A 19,775-nucleotide genomic window follows, 5' to 3' on the forward strand; every position below is an offset into this window, starting at 1 on the left:
CCAACACACCTCTGGGGCTTGCACCAAGTGGGTCAGGTCGCCACAGAATGAAGTCCCTTTGCGGGGCTCGGTGGTGGTGCACAGCAGGTATTCCCCCCATTCTATCCCATGCTGCCGGCCCCATCTCCCACTGATCCCAGAGACACGTGGGAACCATCATGTGCTGTGAGGAGGAGGAAGAGCCCCGAGTCCAGAAGCCAGGGAGAGCCCGGCATATTGCGAGCACCAAGCAGGATTTGAGAGGTTGCTCTGCGCCTTTCTCCATCAGTTGTGAGTTCCACCTCCTGCTTGTGCTGGAAGCGACTTCTGCAAAGCGTGGATGGAGAGAGAACTCAAAAAGGACCCATCTAAATTAATATTAGTCCAATTGCTTTCAGAGCGCACCAGGGCCCAGAAAGAAGCAGCGGGTTAAAAGGAAAATGCAGCAAGTACTTGGAAACCTTCTAAAGGGCAGCTCAGGAATGGCACTAACGACGCCTGCCGAAAAGCACCAACATTAAGCACACTTCGGGATGAGAACACCCCATCTTTAGAAACTGTGGCATTATTTTCTAGTACGAAGGATGATGAAGAGGTATAATTTATAGGAAGTTATCATGTGGATAATGGATGTGGAATTTGAAGGATGCGAAAGGTGAATCATGTTTTGTAGCATAGCTTTGGTAACCGAGCGTTGTGAAGCCAGTAGGAAAAGTACCCGGGGTGTGGAGCAGAAGTTCCTGTGCCACCAGACCTGCCCAGCTGCAAAATGGGGCCACGCTTTACAGGTTCACAGCCAACACGGAACAGAGGGGTTCGGTGCCGGCCGTGGCACGGGGGCGAGGGGCAGCGCTCGCGTCTGGGCAGGAGGACTTTCCTCGGGCAGAGCCAGGGCTGCGGCTGGTGCTGCAGGACCCTGGCCTGGGTGGGAAGCCATTAATAGTTTGGTCTGAAATAATTAACAGGACCGTGCACAGCTGCCTAGCCGTAATGAGTTGATGACAGTGCAATTTATTAGAGTGATGTATTACATGGTAACGGTAATGAGAAATGGAGGGACCTAATTTTGTAAGACTTAGATCAATTCAGTTGTTTTTTTATAAATGAACATTGTTTTACCAACCACAGAAAATCATTAAAATTATTATTTTATTAGTACTTTTCAAAACTATTTGAATTACAGCTGCATTTTTCAAAATCCAAATAGGAGCACGTGGACGCGTGTCTGAAGTATAGATGTTGTTGCAACGTAAAAAGGTCGTTGGCATTTGTGAATGTCTTGACAGAGAGGTGTGCTGGGGCGGGGGAAGAGGTTTGAGCCCCTGTGGAAGTAGGAGGTTTTTTCCTGTAAGTGAGCAAGTTTTTTTCCTAAGAAAGAATTTTTTTCCTATTGGACTTCTGCCTGTCTCCCCTAAGGAAAGTGTGCTTCGCACCTTCCAGCTCGGTCGGTCGGTCAGGCTGGTGCTGGTGTCGCTGTGTGCTGCGGTGAGGACAGGGAGAGGCTCTGCGCCCCCCTGGGGATGAGGATGGGGACGGGCTGGGTGCAGGCGGTGGGGACAGCGGGGTGGCAGCTCCTCCAGTCGTCGTCTATAACCAGAGCCGTTCTCTGGGGCTGCCCATCGCTCACAGCGCTGCAGTTTACTGACATGGGAGGTTTCTCGGACACTTATGATAAAATATTCAGAGCTTCCTGACAGCGGGAGAAGTTATGGGTAAGAGGGAGGTACCGCAAAGCTCCCAAGGGACTTTTCCAGGACCTCCACACCTTTGAAGTTGTAAACCAAGCCCAGACTTGCTGGAGGTGATGGCTCTGCGTATTATTTGCATTATATGCATTATATGGTGGAGGTGACAGCTCTGCATATTATTATATGCCCCATCCCTGGAGGTGTTCAAGGCCAGGTTGGACGGGGCTTGGAGCAACCTGGTGTGGTGGGAGGTGTCCCTGCCCAGGGCAGGGGTGGCATTGGGTGGGCTTTAAGGTCCTTTCCAACCCAAACCATTGGTTTTCTGTGATGTCTCTGGAGAATTCTATGATACTCTCCAGAGACATAACGTGTCCCGGTGTTATGGATCCATAACAAGCATCCAGGCTTCTTGCCTGGGTAGAAACAGGGCTGAAATTGCCGTTGTGGGGAGCTAAGCCAGCAGTACTGAGCCCCTGAGCACCCCTTGGTGATGAGGTGGTCTGCTGCGTGAGCAGCGCTGTACAGGGGAGAGAAATGAAGAGTTCTTTGCTGGTTTAAGTGAGATTTGGATTAAAAAGGATGGAAAGCATCTTTTTGTTTAAGCCAGGCCTAGGTTACACTGTGCTGAAATAAGCTGAGCATGCACGTAAATGTGCGCTGTGGTGTCTTGGCCCTGAGACAGCAATAAAAGCTCATGACCATAACTTTCTGGGATGAGTGAGTCTCAGCCTCACTTTGTGCTAGCTTAGTGCATTTGTCCAGGAAAAACAGGAGAGAAAGTAAAGGGAAAAGCCACTTAAAAACCCCTTCAGGCTAAAATAGTGTGATTGCACCGCCTGAAGTCGCCGAGTTTCCTGGTTGAAGAGGTCAGGAGAAAACCACAAGAAAGAGTCGCTGAGACGGGGTGGTGGGGCTTCCACCGCAGGTCCTCGTTGCATCACCCGCGCACGTGTCGTTGCGTTACTTGTCATTGTGTGACTCCAGCACGGGACTCAGCCGGAGCCCGCGGTACCTGGCGAGGGTGGTCTGTGCCTCAACCAGGCGTTTTCCACAGAGCAGCCAACCCCCGGGTGCCCCAGCACTCGCGGTCGGACACGGCCCTGGGACCTCCGGGCTGCATCCCCCATGTCAGCCTCCCGTTTGGCGCTGAGCCAGGGCAGAGGATGTGACCCAGGAGGGCTCCTGATGCTTTGCACCACTAAGACCAGGGGCTGGACCAGAGCTACTCCAAAGTAACCCCCTTCAAACGCACGTTGGTGTTGGGGCCTTGGCGCAGGCTGATGCACTTTGCTGAACTGATGTGCTCCCGCTGGGCCGCGATACTTGCCAACATAAAAATAGCTGGAGATGACAGGGAGGAAGGCTGGAGTGTTGGTGGGTCCCCCGGAGAGCCGGTGTCCCTGTGGGGTGCATTCCTCGGTGGGGCGGAGAAGGGATAAAGCCCCACCTTCCCTTTCCAGCCTGTTTTGGTTTGGCTGGATGGGGCTGACCTCTGGTGCAGGCAAGAGCTTAAATGGGCGAGAAGGAATTGGATTTTGGAACATATTAGGTCACTCATTCAATTGGAGAGCAGCGTGTGTCAGAGGTCCAACAATTTGTTTTTAGAAGGGTTTTAAGCATTAATGATTCAAGATGTTTTCCTGGGAGTGGTTTGCAACATGAGACTCGGTGGCCGGCATAGCGTCGGGGTTTTGTGGGATTAGTCAATTCACTGAGGCTGAAAGGTCTCTAGTAACACAATGGTTAAATTTGTACTTTTCCACATGGCTGAGCCTTCAAGGAGCTCACCAGGAGTGTAAAAAATGTAAACAGCGTTGTAAGCTTTGTGCCAGCCATGAGGCAGGGAGGGGGTTTCCGTGCCGATTAGTTCTATCACCTACTTTTTTTTTCTTTCTTTTTTTTTTTTTTTTTCTTTTTCTAGAGTTGCAAATAATCACAAGCAGAACCTGATGACTGTTGCTAATCTGGGCGTGGTATTTGGGCCGACGCTGCTTCGACCTCAAGAGGAAACAGTCGCTGCCATTATGGACATCAAATTTCAGAACATTGTGATTGAAATTTTAATAGAAAACCATGAGAAGGTAATGGCTTCACTTGCTTCTTTCAGTGCAATTAATTTATGAAAATGAATTTGTCTCTCTTTACAAACTGCAGCCCCCGCTCCCAGGGCCCTCTCCTCGTTCCCCGTGGCCAGTGGCACTGGTTTTGCTGCAGACGGTGGGTTGTGCTGGGGAGGTCAGCAGCTGGTACCTCCAGGTGTTCCCACCAGCGGTGGCCAGGGCGTAGGATATGGTGCAGAGCTAGTACCTTCCAGATATTCCCACCAGTGACGGTCGGGACTCGGGATATGGCATAGAAGCTTCAAAACTGTCGGTTCTTGGGCTATAGTTGTGTAACCAACACTGCTGGTTACCAGCCTCTCAGTGTGAGTCAGCGTGTTCTGTGTCTCCATTACAGAAATCCCCCTTTTTTTCCCTTTTTCGTTGTTTAATCGGAATTTGTCCTTAGTTTCAAGAGAGGTGAACGCTAAAAGAAACTAGTGCGAGATGCACGCCTAGGCTGGCTTCCTGCTTTTCTGACTAAATCCGTGTTTATTCAAGCACTGGCTTTATCCACAACGTTGATCTCCAAAATTATGATGCATTTGTGTTTGCGGGCCGTAAGGATGCTCGTGTCTGCCAGCGGCGCGGTGGTGGCTCGGTGGGGCCACGGCGCTGGCTGTCCCTCCCGGGGACACCGCGTGGGGTGGCTGCATGCAAATGGCAGCACTAAAAAATGCCATTTTCTTCTTAATTCAAGCAGTTCCCTGTTTACGATCTTTTGTTTGTCTAGTTTTGGTTGGAAAGAAATAAGTAATTTGTGCATTCAGGCTGCGAAGAACAAAGTAGCGGGAAGGTTGTCCCTGGCTGGGGCTGCCGGGGCAGGGTGGCATCGCGGCTCCGGTGTGGGGTTTTTCTTGTAGATACCTTGAACATAAAGGGTTTCTTGCAGATTAAGGTGATGGCTGAGCCGCTGGTATGAGCAGTGTGGGCAGCGGTGCCGTGGGGCTGCAGAGGGGCATCGAAAGCACAGCCCATGGGAATGGGGAGACAGAGCCCACAGTTGTATGTTCTTGGAGAAATTGCTTCCATGGCCACCTAAAGGCCATGGTGTTTATTTAGGATAGAGGAGCTATTTTATTCTCCTGCGCATGGACTGTAATGGCAATGATGGCTTAATTACGAGCTGCTGTGCAGAGGGGCGTGCGAGCAGCGGTGATGAACCTGCGGTGGTGGGTGAAGCCCGGCTCTCCCAGCCCCGGTCCTGCACGGAGGAACCAGCACAAGTCCTCGTGTCAGCCCTCGTCAGTCACCTCCGCCCATCTGTCATCGATCCGTCGGGACAGAGGAGCATTTACCACCTCTCCCTGGCTCTCGGTGGAGATGAGCTCCTTGGCTGTGTCGCCCACGTTGCAAGCAGCACAGTGTCGCTATGAGCGTGTTTTATCTCCCTTCCCCTCGCTCTGCTTTATGGAGCCCTTCCCTCGCGGGCCCTTACAGAAACATGTCTTTAGACATTGATTTTTATGTTTTTTTTCTGCCTGAACCGAGCCTCTTGCTGTGCCAGCCGAGCCCTCCATCAGCTGGCATCTGTGAAGGAATCGATGCGAGATTTCTGCAATGATCGCGCCTGGGAGGGCTGCAGGGCTCGTCTGCGCCCACTGGCCAAATTACAGCTCCTGCCCCAGGGGGTCCCTGATGGTTCCCCCTCCTTAGAAGTAATTTATGGCACCGGCAGAAAGGTGAATCTGCAAGTTGGTTGCATATATTTGTCACCAGTTAGTTCTGCGGGTGGGTGTACCTGCGCGGGTGCTGGGGTGCAGCGAGGGCTGGAGGTGCCGGTGCCGAGCTGGGGCTCGCAGGACTTGCAGGGCTCGCGGGGATGGGGACGGCTGTGGCTGCCACTTCCCAGACGGATGTTGCGAGCGAAACGCCCGTGAGCCCCCGTCCCCATTTCTCCAGGGCTCTGGGGAAAAGATCCTGGGAAGGAGGGGGATAGGCGGAGGTACCTTCAGGAGAGGAAAATCTCCTAAATGCAGTTAGTGCCACTTCAGCTCCCGCTTTAGGACTGTTTTCATTTCAGTGTATTTCTTAATTTGAATTGATTTGAGCTCGTTGAAGGCTCCCCGCAGGAGCTGCCGTGGGTGATTAGCAATATGCAAGTTGCCTGCGCTTCTGCTGCTGGTGCTTTATATTGTTTTACACCGGTGACTCACAGACACTGTTTATGATTAAGTACATTCGCAGGGAAAATGTAATTGATTTGAATGGTTCCTGGCAATCAGCAACTGTCTGGTATTACATTGTATTTCCCCCAGGTAAGTGGAACGCCTCTCCCGTCAAAATTACTGTTGTCATTGTGTAACCAAAAAAAAAAAAAAACCAACCGGGCTTGGTGGCTTGGTGATAACATCTCTTGGTCTGAATAAGTGCTGGCAGCGTGTTTACCCTGCCATTTCAGTAGGTTTATCTGATTGCCTGGGCAGTGGGGAGGGTTTCGGGGTGGGTAGTCAGCATTCCCCGCTTGCCTGCCTGCATTTGCTGTCACCCCACCTGAGACTGGGCTCATCTTTCACCTCAGATTATCCCTGGGAAAAAAAACATTCGTCCTGAAATCGTACGTTTCAGAGGAGGATGCTGCAGGTTACGGTGCGGGTCGCCCGGTGTCTTCACTGGTTACCGTGAGCTCGTGCCGCCTTCGGCGGTGCCGCTGGGTTGTCCTGTGCCCTGTGCGTGTGGCGCTTCCCGTGTGCCACGGGAGCCATGTGAGTTTGGAATCGTAGTCGGCAAAACAGAAACAGAAACAACAGACATTCTGAAGGTTCCCGGAACGGCTGGTAAATTATGGTTTGCTCTTTGTTGCCAGAGCGTCCGACACAGACCATTAAACCCTGTCTGTAATCCAAAAAGTTAAATCGTTCCTGGAGATGTAACAGGTTTCCAGGTCTTGGATCTGAATTGTTTGTTGTACTCGCAATAGCAGCAATAAACTCTGAGACGGTTTTTAAAGCTTCTCAGACACGTTCTCCTCGAGAAGGTCCCTGCGCATCGAGGTACCGCAGCCCTTGCGTTTGTCTCTGTGATTGCAGCTGCCACCGGGAACTACTGCACTGTGGTGGTCTCCCATGGGTTGTACCCACACTGGGTCTTCTGGAAATGTGGGATAGCGTTGGGATCAGAGTAGGATCAGGGCCTGGGGAGAAGGGGACGACGGCTCCATTCGCCTGCCAGATATTGCAGTGCAGCAAACAGGAACCCTGAAAGAGCCGAGCAGGAGCAGCGTGCTCTGCCCAACGCTACCCAACCAACCAGCAGAATGTCAAACTGCTGCTTAACAAGATTTATCCGTTAGCAATTCTCGGCCTTTTCTGTGTATGTTTGTGAATCCAATACATTAAGGGAATGTGTTATAAAATATATCCTGATTATATATAATTAAATGGATAAAATGATTATTCTTCTATGGCTCTGGATGTTGCCGTGACAGGCAAACCAAGAGCGCACCCTGTACAAACGAAAATAAGGATGCTGTGTTGTATGTCTGGTTACTCAAGCGCTTGCTATTTAACACCCTACTTCTGATTTAAAAATTAAATGTTAGCCAAAAGTAATATTGAAATACTATTGCATCTGACAATTGCAGATGCCCATCCATGTTCTTTTCCAAAGCTTAAATTTTTATAGCTCTCTGGAAAAGGCCATTGTTCTGAGGTGTTACAAAATTAAGAGATCGATTTACTGTCTTGATGATGTTCCCTCCAGACAAAAGCTTGACCAGGTGAAATGTTAATGCAGCCAGTAGTGATGACAAATGGGAGACTAGTTTATGCAGGGAATTACACAGACCCCAACACTAACCTCAGCAAATGCTAAAGCCTAATACTGAAGTGAAGGCCCTCAGCACCTTGTCTTCGTTTTATTCTTTTCTTTAATTACCTGAAATGTTTAGTGAGGCTGTTGGTAGTTTTAGCCGTGTATAAGACTTAGTACCGCTGGTATTTTGAAAGTCACAGCACGTTCTCATTCCTTGAGTTCCCTGAGCGAGCCCAGACACAGCTTTGTGCACAGGGATACACCAGGCTGTTGGCCGGAGCAGAGACCTGGGGCTGGACCCCCACGTGCTGTTGTGTCGTGTCCCTCTGCTTGGGCAGGGGACCCAGCCCGCCTGGTTTTCGCCTTCCTGGTAATAAAATGGGTGTAATGGGGTAATTAATACCAAGCACAAGGCGATCCTACAGTGCGTGCCGGGGTGCGGGGAGGGAAGGAGGGCTGTGACGGAGGGGGCACCATCCCCGGCCCCACCAGCACCCCTGGCTGTGCGGAGCGATTCCTCCGACCCCAGGGAGAGGGGGTGCCTCATCCCTCCCCTCGAACAGAGCAGCGTTTGGAGCTGGGCAGACGGCGCCGGGATGGGGCCGCGGTCTCTCTGGAAGAGGTGCAGGGTAAAAGATGTGGCAGCACCTGGATGGGTTTTTTTCAGAGGTGGGAGAGGGATTTAAAAAAGCCTTTTAACTAATGGGAGAGGAGGTGCTGCTGGGTCTTTGCTGTTTTTCAGGCAGGGAGAAGGTGGTATGGAGCAGCAGAATTGCTGCTTGCATCAGGCTGAAGGAGCGAGCGAGCGACATGGTAGGGCTGTAAATGTGATTTATGAATCCTGGCTGCTCCTCTCCCACTCCGGCTATTAAACTGTCTCTCTCTCCCTGTTAATTGGACTCTGTGACTGGGAGAGCTATACAACAGGTTTGCGCAGTGAGGAGCACGTCTCGGCTGTTCTTGTTAAATTAAAAAATGAAACAAACCTGAGAAACTTTCCTGTGAAGAGGAGGAGGGGTTTTGTGCAGGCGATGTCTGAGCTGAGGGAGATGGAGTAGGAGGTTTTGGTCCAGCAGTGCTGGTTTCTTTCGCTGCTGAACAGATCTGTGCCGTTTCCCTGTAGACAATAATGGCAAAGCCGCATCTACAGTGAGCTATTTGTCTTACAGGTCTTGGGGTCTCTCCTTAGACCTTCGAAATCGGCGTTGTGCTTTTTTAAATGGAGCTGTTAATTGACTTTTCTCCATTGTGAGCTGCTAAATTTAGCCTGTGTGCTTTGTGCGACTCAGAGGTGGTGGAGAGAGCGGCTTTTAATAGCCCTGCCTCCGCCTCCACATGGCTTCTGCTCCCCCTCTCCACCCGCAGCTCCGTGGAGATGCCATGGCGGCTTGGGATGCTGAGGAGATCTGTGGGTGAAGAGCTCTCCGGGAAGGGCTGCACTGGAACTCCATAACGCATCCGTGGGTTTTGCAGCGTGCCCAGCTCTGCACAAGAGTCAGCTGCTCCCATGGTCAGGGACCGGGCGTGCTGGTGGGGTGATGGAGGGGCTGTTGTGGTGCTGGGGGGTACTGGTGGGATGCTGGGGAGGGCTGGTGGGGTGATGGAGAGGCTGTTGGGGTGCTGGGGGGTACTGGTGGGATGCTGGGGAGGGCTGGTGGGCTGCAGGGAGTGGGGTGCAGCAGCTGTGCAAGGGGCTGGGGAGGGGCTGGCCCCCAAACTTCCGTGGGGAGCCTGGGAAACAGCCGCTTTGGAGGTGGGAACAGCCTTCCCCAGCACCCCAACAGCCCTCACAGCACCCCACCAATCCTTCCAGCACCCCAACAACTGTCCCAGCACCCCAACAGCCCTCCTCAGCACCCCAGCAACCCTTCCCACACCCCACCAGCCCTCCCCAGCACCCTGACACCCCTCACAGCACCCCAGCAATCCTCCCAGCATGACAACAACCCTTCCTGCACCTCAATAGTCCTCCCAGCACCCCAACAGCCCTCCTCAGCACCCCAACAACCCTTCCCACACCCCACCAGCCCTCCCCAGCACAGGCGCCGTGCTCAGCCCATCTGGTGGGTCGTGGTTCGAAGGGCTGTTCGTAGCACGCTGCTCGCCACGCCGAACCATGGCCCTGCTGCCCACGCTGCGGGGGCCCAGCCCGTCTGCGGGGACCTGCGCTGTGAGCCCCCCGCTCTGCATCCCCTGCCTCCCGCGCATCCCCCGGCCTCCGCCAGCGCGGCCCAAGACCGTGCACGGGGGTGCAGGGTGGACCAGCTGCGGTGGGGGTATTTGGGCTGATTGGGCTTTTTAACAGGAATGCAGAGTTGGTTATGGTAAGTTGGAGTGCGAAAGATCTCAGGGGCTGAAGCTTTTCAGTAAAATTGTTTCATAGCGATGTTCCAGCTGCATTTAAAAATGTGGCCTCCTTATAAGCTGAGGCTGATTTTAGTCACTGAGTTCCTAATTTAAGAGCATATATATCTTCTCTTATTAAAGACCCAACAAAAAAGGAAACGAAAACCTGGAAGTTTATTTTGAAGTGTGCTGTGGGAAATCATTGCATAAAATGCAATTCATAAATCAATACTTTTATCTTGCTTGATTTGTATATTTCATTATATTTCCCAAGTAGAATTTACTATTGAAAAGCAATTTGAAAGCAAGAGCATGTTAAAGCAGCCGTGGTGGTGCTGGGGATGGGGAACGCAGCCCTGGGCAGGCAAGGTGCCCTGGTACCAATTTTGGCCCCCCCGTAGTGAGGATCCTGCCCCAGAGAAGCTGCATTTAGCAGGCAGAGCAGGGGGCTCACGGCAGGGATCCCCGCAGCCGGGACTGGCCCCTGAAGCATGTGCAGCTGTGTCGTGTTTTAGCGTGGTGAGCAATGCACTGCGAACAGCCCTCCGAACCGGGATGGGGGGTGCTAGAGGGGATGGTGGGGTGCTGGCGTAGACTGGTAGACTGTTGGGGTGCAGGGAGCAGGGTGCAGCAGCCATGCAAGGGGCTGGGGAGCTGCTGGTCCCCAAACCCCTGTAGGGAGCCTGGGAAACAGCAGCTCTGGAGGTGGGAACAGGGGTGAAAATGAGCAGTGCTGCATGCAGAGAGCACGGCTTGGGCTGCTGCTCCCTCCGCTCTCCCATAAGCCCGGGAGGAATGTGTGAATGACTCGGTGAGCTCTCTGGGAAGGGCTGCAGTGGGACTCCGTAGTCCCTCCGTGGGTGTCGCGGTGTGCCCGGCTCTGCACATCAGAGCCACGCGCTGCGGGGCCGGGCCGTGGGCGCAGGAGCTGGCGGCAGTGATTCTCCCCCGCTGCCTGCGCCTCCCCCCAACGCGGGTTCGGACGCCGGACCTGAGCCTGGGCAGCGAGTCCCTACAGATAGAAAGGTTGGGGCACGATGCCCTTAGCTGCGAGGTGTTTGATTCATTGAGAACAGTTCGTTAGCTCCTCTCCGAGGGCTGTAAGGACTGCCCTTCCCGCCCGCCTCTTCCTGCTTTGGGGGAGAGATGTGACATTACAATTTTTGGCTAACGCATCTTGGCTTTTTCACATTTATTTGTGGAAACGGGCATGGAGGGTTTATGTGTGTGTGTGTGTAAGGATTTTGTTGTTATTACACGAAACAAACCAATTAACCGCTGGCAGCCGCTCCCGCGAGCTGGCAGGCAGCACTTGATGGCTTTCTGCAGGGCAAAGCTGTCCGTGAGCAGCGGCGAAGGCTGCGGGCTCCAGAGGGGTCCCCCGGCCCTGCCACTGCAGCAACTGCCTCTGAAATACGGTTTTCCTATCGGCAGCGCCGGTCGGCTCTCTGGCAGGACAGGTAGAGCAGGGAAAGACACGGAGGGATGGTGTTTAATATACTGTAGCAAAGGGAGACCTTGGGAGAGCTGGTCTTGAGGCAACACTGATGTTGTCTGAGCCTGGGGGTCCAGAAAAGGAAGAGTAAATAACCAAAAATCAGCAACAAACGAAGCTGCTGCTCTTTAGGTTTGTGCAGTTTTAAAATTCCATTGAGAAAAATGTGATTACTCAGTTTGCTGATGGCTGTGGCTGGACATGGCGAAGGCTCTCCCAAGCTGGTGGCCTTTGGTGGGTGTGAGGGCTGGGCTGTGGGGGGGCATACGGGGGGACATGCTGGTTTCCCTTCCCCAGGGGACTCTCACCATCACCTGCTGGGGCACCCCATACCCTTGAAAACTCAGCAGAGTGCCCAAGTATCGGGGTTCTTCACATCTTTCAACATGCATCTTGGGTGAGGAACAGGGAAAAGGAGCGCAGGCAGGGTAGGAATGTGGAATTTAGGAAATTGGACTCAAAATGTTGCCTTGTTGAATGCGTGTCTTCCTCAGACACTGCTCTGTGGAGCGGTGCAGACCAGGCAGGTAGGCAGCTCTTCTGTTCGGAGGGGTGATGCTAAAGCGCAACTTGTTTATTATTTTTAACAGATATTTAACACGGTGCCAGAGACTCCGCCATTGAACTCGCAGCTGCTGTTATCTCGCAAGAAGAGCATGGACTCGAAGCCTCCCTCCTGCAGCGAGAGACCCCTGACGCTCTTTCACACGCCGCAGCCCAACGAGAAGCGTAAGTGTGCCGAGCCACGGCTCCTGACAAAGTTTTTGCCCTAATTGTGACTAACGGGTTGTAATTCCCATGCCATTCCCGTGCAATTTGACTGGTGTCAGTGGAAGAGACGATTTCCCTAACAGGCTACAGTTTCCTCTGCTGTCACGCTGGTGGGGAGCGTGAAGATTCCCTGGCATCCCAGCCCTGGACCAGGGGCTTGGATCGAGGCTGCCTTAGCACAGTATAAAGTGTTGCTGTGCCCTCCCCACCTGGCGGGCCCCTGCACAGTCCCCTTCTCATGTTCCCGGAGCCCCCTCCTCCCCGTCACCGGCTCCCGCACGCGGGGCACAGCACATGCGGCGAGGGTGGACACCCCCCGGCGTCTCCAAATGGCGACCCTTTTTGGGTGCCCGCAGGCACTTTTCCTTTTACAGGCATGAAAACTCGGCCAGGAGGTCCTGCGTTTTTCTGAGGATTATGTCCCATGACAGTTGGAAAATGTTGAAAGATCATCTTTCCATTTCTGTCACTAATTGATGCGCCAGATATTTAGGTGAGAGGGTCGGTGCCCCATCCCTGCTTATGGAGTGGCAGAAATGTCTCTGCTGGCTGTGTCTTCACGTTACAGCGTAAGCCCAATGCCCAGCTCTGCCCTTCTCCTGGCCATGCACTCCCAGCCCTTTCCTTGGGCTGTGCCGGGGAATGGCCGCTTGCACAAACTGCCCCAGTTTGCTCAGAAAGCAGCAGAGTGACCTGGTGAGCAGAGCAAGTGACACGGGGGGCGAGGAGCGGGGCGAGGCTGGAGTTATCCCGTCTGCCCAGGACTTAAAGCTGCCGGGTGGATGGAGTGGCTGCCGTGAACTTTGCTGACTCTCAAAACACGTGGGCTTCTCGGCCTCTGATTGAGTTACTGTTAATTACCAGGCACTCTCATTTCGGAGGATGTCATGATGATACACGTGGGTTTAAGGAAGCAGTGGTAGCACCAAAGCGTCCTCTGGAAATAGCGTATTACTCAGCCCTCGGTGGAGCCTCAAATATCAAAAGCTGCTTTTGAAAAATTTCAGCCTAAGTAATTTATTTGGTGCTAACTAAGCAGTTGCTTCTTAGACTCTAGAGTCACCCGGCTGCCAGAGCCTTCGCGTACCATCCTCCCCTTGCCTGGAAAAGGAACTGAGTTCATTTATTTATTCCTGCATTTATTTATTCTCACACAAAGCAATGTTTTCTCAATTTTCCTCCTGACAGCTTGTAGTCTCCTGTGTGGAGCCACAACCATTTTATTTGGTGTTTGCTGTCCCTGCTGCACGCGTCGGTTGAGCAATAATGTGAGGTTTCTTTTCTTACTGTTCTGGGGACGGACCAAGGCTCTAAGTCAGGCTGAAGCGCAAGGGCTTGGGCAACAGCTCAGGCCGAGCTGAGTGCCATGTCTGCATTGTGTCCTGAGCTGTGACACAGAAATGTCTCTGCTGTGACACAGAAGCAGCTGGCACCTTCGGCAGCAGTTCGTTAGAAGCGCTTCTCTCCTTTGCCGGTGGCTGTCCCAGGGGTGAGGCACAGGGAGCCCTGAAGTCGGTGCTCACGTTGGCACTCATGCCTCAAAACAGGTACTGGAAGAGGGAGAGGTGGCTCCCAGGAGCCCCAGCCCAACGGGAAGAGCGAAGGCACGCTGCAAGAGCCAGCTGGCCATGAAACAAAGACATAGAAAGATCTAATAGCTGGAAATCAAAGCTAGACTTGTTCAAAAATGGAAACAGAGTGCACGTTTTGTAAGACTGAGAGCAGTTTAACCATAAGAAGAAGTTAAGTGGGACAGTGGATTTTCCCTTACTTGAAATCTGTTTATCGAAGTCAAATACCTTTCAAAAATTTTCACTAAAATTCATCATACAAAGCTGTGCGTAAGTCAAAAATTGTAATGTTCAACAGACAGGATCACACCAGAGAGCAGATTAGATAATTATAGTGATTATTTCATTGTTAAATATTTGCTGTTTTGTCCACAACTGACCCAGGAACTGAGTGGATATTTTGGAACAAGTGTAGTTAACAGCAAATATACCAGTTTGTTCTTTATCAGTTCTTCATTATAAACAGCGTTTGGGCACTTTGCTCATATTTTGTTGTGCAGAGTGCTGTTGTCATCACTTCTGTGGTCCCCGTGGGTAGCTGCTGTCAAGGTGCCGTAGATGAGGTTCTGAGGCAGAAGCTGCTGCTCTGCCGGTGGTGGCACAGGGTGGCCTTTGCTGGGGGAGAGCCCCCAGAAGCCTTTGCCTTCGGTGAGGCTCCCGCAGCTCTGCCCGACTGACTTTCCATTTGGATTCACAAGCGTTTGGGTGAAAACTCAACCTGGCTTCGGTGCGTTGCTGGCTCTCGAGCTGAGAGAGAGGGACCGAGACTGGCCAAGCAGTTTGGCAGCGGGAGGGTTTGCTCTTTAGCAAGGGGAGGGCTGCAAAACATGTACGAGTCCGGCCCCTCCTTTCCAGAAAGGTAGTTGTGGTGCTCCTGGAGAGAAGTTGCTGGTTTGGTTTATTAATGGGAGCTCTCATTGTTGGGAGCTGGGCCACGGTGCCAGCAGAGAGGAGATGCAGCCAGGAGCCGGGGCTGTGCTGCAGGGGGGCGGGTGTCAGTGGCTGCCGTGACCCCCCGCACCCGGCTCTGCCGGCGACTCCCGAAGGGGCTCTTCTGCGGGACGGAGAAGAAACAGCCTTTATCTGATGGGCAGTTCTGCTCTCGTAGCTGTACGACCAAATTAAATCTCACAGCGAAGAATCCATCACATAAGCTTTTAAAAACACAAAGCAAAACACAGTATCAGCCTTTTAAAAAGGAGGAAATAAAATAAAGCAAGAGGTTCAGATTCTGCCGTTCATCTCCCTTCCCCTTTAGATGAAACACTTCCAGTTTCTTGGCTGATAGGGACTTTAATGCAATATTGGCTGGCAGCTAGCTCTGAGATTAGGCTGACAACTGACACTGATTTCTTAGGCTTACTGGGCTTATTTTCGGACTTCAGCCTTGGGCAGAAAATGTTTGGAAATAATCAGATCTAGCGTTAGACCACAGTCCATCAGGTCCCCACTCCTCACGGCCTCTGGCATGGCCCTCAGCCCGGTGGGCTCGGTGTGGGCAGGCCCGGGGCTTGGCGACCTTGCCACGCGCGGAGGTGGTCTGCCATGGCGCTACTGAACCTCTACTGGGAGATGAAAAAATAGAGGAGTCATTTGGGTTGGCCTTTTGGGGTTTTTAGGTCCATTGGTAGCTTTTTCTGCCTTATTTCATCTGCTGGCTCCCACGTCTGCCTGTCAATGATTGTGGAGGTCAGTGCTCTGCTTTTCTTCACTTTTGCCTCTTACCTTCTGCCTGGATAATCTTTTTCATCACAAAGTGCTTACATCCTCTGGGTCCCAGGTGGGCTTTTGCGAGCTCATAGCTTCGTATCAGAGGACCTGCCTCTCTGGGGAAAGCACTCTTCTTTATCAACTGTACTCACCACCCTCACAGGAAAGAATTTCTTCCTAATCTCTCATCTAAATCTTCCCTCTTTCAGTATGAAACCGTTCCCCCATATCCTATGGCTCCCCTCCCTGATCCAGAGTCCCTCCCCAGCTTTCCTGGAGCCCCTTTAGGGGCTGGAAGGGGCTCCAAGGTCTCCCCGGAGCCTTCTCTTCTCCAGGCTGAACCCCCCCAGCTCTCTCAGCCTGTCCTCACAGCAGAGGGGCTCCAGCCCTCCCAGCATCTCCGGGGCCTCCTCTGGCCCCGCTCCAACAGCTCCGTGTCCTTCTGCTGTTGGTGCCCCAGAGCTGGAGGCAGCACTGCAGGGGGGTCTCCCCAGAGCGGAGCAGAGGGGGCAGAACATCCCAGGAGCTCCTCTTGCACCCTTTTATCCTCCTTTAAATGTGTGCGGGATGGGGGTGAGTGTTACATGTTCTCCTTGTAATGCAAGCAGAAGCATACAATTTAAAGGGATTGAGAATACAGGATTCCCTATTACTATGTGCTTTTTGGTGGTAATTTGATCATACTAGTGTGCACTGGAAAAATAATTTCTTTGAAAGATTTATCATTAAAGTAGGACTCATTATGTTTTCCAGCAGGTGCCTATCTTTCAGGAAAACACCATCACCGACGTAGCAGTTCTGTGCAATGGGGCTGCTTTCCGTGCCATCAGTGATGATGATTGCTTCTCACAATTACAATTACTGCTTATGCGGAAAAGGCATCTTATGAAAATGAATTAATGTGGTTTTAGGTAATTCGGCATAGAGCTGAGGAGGGAGCTCACGCTGCGGTGTCGGTTTGGGATGCATATTATTTTCACTCCTCGCTGCTGAAGTTACACAAATAAGGGGGGGAATCTCCTAACAGAACATGATCGTGGGAAACGAGAAGTTCTAAGAAGCCTCCAGGTTGTCAGCAGAGCGGTGCCAGTGTTTCCCGCCGTAGGAGGGCCAGCACCGTGGCCGGAACAGGCACCAGGCACTATTGTGGATCGGTAACGCCAGCTTTCTGGCCCAGAGCTGTTTCAGTGTGTGATTCAGAAGGACAGAGCTGAAATGGAGCAGAAAAGCCCCGTCCCCTGTCTCCTTATAGACCTGGCCAGGAAAGAGCGATAGAGGTTGATGTCAAGTGCTAGGCTGGCGCATTTTCTTGCTGAGATAAACCTTACCTGGGTGATCTGTCCTTTTCTTGTTCTGAGATGTTGCCTTGCTCTGTCACAACATGCATGCTCCCGGGGCAGCTGCTTTCACTCACAGAGAAATCCGTTCTTCTATGTAGTTTGCATTTTAATTTTTTTCAGGTTGTGTGGTACTTTGGATGTCTTTGGGAACATAAAATATTAATGCTTTGAGAAAAATGAACGTTTTCTTAACTAAAGATGGTGTTCATTTAAAACATAGCTGCACCTTAAGAAAAATGAAAAGAGTACCTGGTATTTCTTATAGTTTAATGTAAAATATCTAGAAAACGTGACTGTAAACAAACTGCCTGTCTTCTGGGGTCTGGTAAGACGCTGCCCTGTTTGCGTTAGGGCAGGCATTATCAGCAGGAGCGGCGGGTGCCTCGGCAGCAGTACGCTCGTTCCGTTTGTGCGCGACGGCAGCTGTGTGCGATGACTGATGGTTCTTGGGTTTTGCTGTTTTTTTCAGAGGAGAACAGGAACAGTATCATCAACTCCAGCCTGGAATCCGTCATCTCTTCAAACGTAAACAGCTTCCTCAACTCCAACAGCGCTCCCCAGCCCAGCCTGAACTCGAGTGATCTTGAGCTAGAAGTAATTAAACCCAACAGGCCAAATTCACTGTAAGTACAGTGGTAATTAGTGTTTTATAGGCGCTCCGTCCTTAATCTTTAATCAGGGCTGTTTCTTACTCTGAATCCCAGCAGTTTGTTGAAGAATACAATTTAACATTTGAATTTTTAATGGGCGCCTAGCATGTGCCCTGCATTTTTAACTCTAAGCGGCGGAATTAGTTATTGGGGGTTATATCTGCCGACGAGTTTCAGCTCTGATTATCTTGCACATGTGGAATATTTCTGGAGCAGAACTCCATGTTGCTGCTTGGACTGCTCAGCCCATCTGGTGATAACTCCAGCAAACACAAAGGACTTTTCTTCTGAGTTAAATTCTGTGAGTGTTGTCAGTACAGTTGATCTCCAGCCAAATCTGTGCCATTGCCTCTGCTATTGCTTCCTTCATCTGGAAAGTTCAAGGGAAAAAATAGCGACCTTAGCAATGACTCCCTGGGGAGGGCCGAGTTATTTATGAAGTCCCCTGAACTTGACGCAGCTGAGCCCTCGCGCCGATGGCCGTCTCTGCTGGGGGAATTTCCTTCCTGCCGTGGCTCTGCCGGGCCCGTTAGCATTTTCCCACAGAACCTCCCCTCCTCATACGTGTGAAGATCCGCTCAGATCTTCACGAGCCATTGCAGTCCTTGCAAGCCGAAGCCCATCTTCCCCCCGGCCTCCTCAGCTCACCCCTGACCGTCCCCGCGGACCAGCGGGAGGAATTCTGCTCCCGCCACGGCACTTTATGGCTTCGCCGAATGCGGTGACCTTTGCGATTAAAGGAGACCTTCCTTCCCACTGCTGCGGTCCTCCCACAGGCTCTGAACACTTCCAGTTCCCACTCAACCGTAGAAACCCCCAGTCCCTTGAGAGCAGACAGTGAGATTTTTGCTTATGGTTATCAGTGGAAAGATTACTAAGGGCTTGAGATGGCTGAGTGCCAGCGTGAGTACTGGTAGAGATGGTGAAACTGGTTGCTGTTGGCTCGGTTGGCAGCAGGGGTTGGGGTGTGGGGGTCTGGGGTGCAGCTGGGGGGATGTGAGCCCCTGCCTGTGGCACGGGCAGGAAGGTAAGTGCAGACGCTGCCGCCCGTGGGAGCGTGCGGGCGAACAGGGGACAGGCTCTGGCTGCCATCCATCCGCTCTGCCTCTCTCCTCTCCATCGCTGCCACTAAACCCGCGAGCTGCACGAGCACCAAACCAGCCTGGCCTGGGCTCCGGGAGCGGGGCGGGAGGCTCAGCTCATCCCTCGCCTCCTCCCCACGGAATTTACCTGCCACCAGAATGCGCCTGCAGGGAGTGTTGTGGTGGCAGAACTGAGCATCCGACAGGTAGGACGCCTCTAAACTTGCGCATTATGTATGTTATGTACTGAGGAAAGACGTGTCGACATCTCATGCCCATACTGTCGGTGGAAGCTCTGGAAATCGGTCACATACCATTCCCCCAACAGGATGTTTAGAGTTTATTTATCCTTCGATGGGAAAAAAATGATGTGACTTACAATACAGCAAGGTTTGTGTGCCTGAGTCTTGCTGTGACCTTACATGAATTGTCTGCGAAATTCGCAGTTTTTCAGATTTCAAGAGTGGCCTTTTCCTAATAATTTATTTTTTAAAGGAAATTGTAAAGAAGTTCAGCAGAATGAATCAGTTAAAGCCATGTGGGGCCTGGGGGAATGGACCATCTTCTTGTTACCCAGGAATTACTTGAGCAGACCAGCAGTGGAACCATTTGCTTGCCACCAATTAAGGGGCCGTTACAATTTTGCAAAGTGAAATAGTGATTAGCAGGACATCACCGGCAGCTCTTATGGCTCTGACAGTGTTTGTGGCATTTGGTGCTTTTCCTCAAATCCAGGGATTGTGTGATCACTTTTACACATGCAGGAATACACCAGTTGTCAGTCCACGGTGAGCTAAAGATTGAAAAGTCTTAAGGTGAATAATACCACAAGGCAAATATTTTCTTCTCTATAACTTCAAATATTTGAATCAAATATCTGTAATCCAGTCTTTCAATGAGAATTGAAGCGTCTGACTTCATTTTATTCTTTTCAAACAGCACATGTGGGTGTCACTTCAGCCCTCTGTGCCTGCTTACCCAGGAGCACAAGTCTGTGCCCATGGCTTTGGCAGGTCCTCGGCGTTTTGTCCCCGGTGGTCAGCTCTCTGGGGGGGCATCGTTTTTCAGTGGTGAGGATGAGGAGGGCGAGGAAGGCTGCCAGCAGCAGGTCTATCCCCAGCCTTGCCCCGCGGCTGTTTACAGGGTCGGGGCAGGGTGTCTGAATGGTGCCAGTATCCCGGCGGCTTTGCCGTTGCTGCTCTGCAGGACTACCCAAATAATATCTGTATAAAGCTGTGTCTGTTTTTTTAACCAGCTGAGTAATTTGGACTTTGCAGGAAGCCTTGGGCAG

The 19,775-nt window shown here is 51.9% G+C and overlaps 1 protein-coding gene across 2 annotated transcripts in view; it reads left to right on the forward strand.

The window, feature by feature from the left end:
• The window catches only part of ARHGAP26 (Rho GTPase activating protein 26), a 149,189-nt gene that overhangs the window by 98,007 nt on the left and 31,407 nt on the right, over positions 1-19,775 (forward strand). For both annotated transcript variants that reach the window (XM_054217059.1, XM_054217060.1), the window contains exons 18-20: positions 3,589-3,748; positions 11,951-12,089; positions 17,222-17,375. In XM_054217059.1, the coding sequence (XP_054073034.1) occupies positions 3,589-3,748; positions 11,951-12,089; positions 17,222-17,375 (453 nt within the window). The remainder of the gene's footprint in view (positions 1-3,588; positions 3,749-11,950; positions 12,090-17,221; positions 17,376-19,775) is intronic.

This window comes from Rissa tridactyla, chromosome 11 (genome assembly GCF_028500815.1).
Source record: "Rissa tridactyla isolate bRisTri1 chromosome 11, bRisTri1.patW.cur.20221130, whole genome shotgun sequence".
Taxonomy (NCBI): Eukaryota; Metazoa; Chordata; class Aves; order Charadriiformes; family Laridae; genus Rissa; species Rissa tridactyla.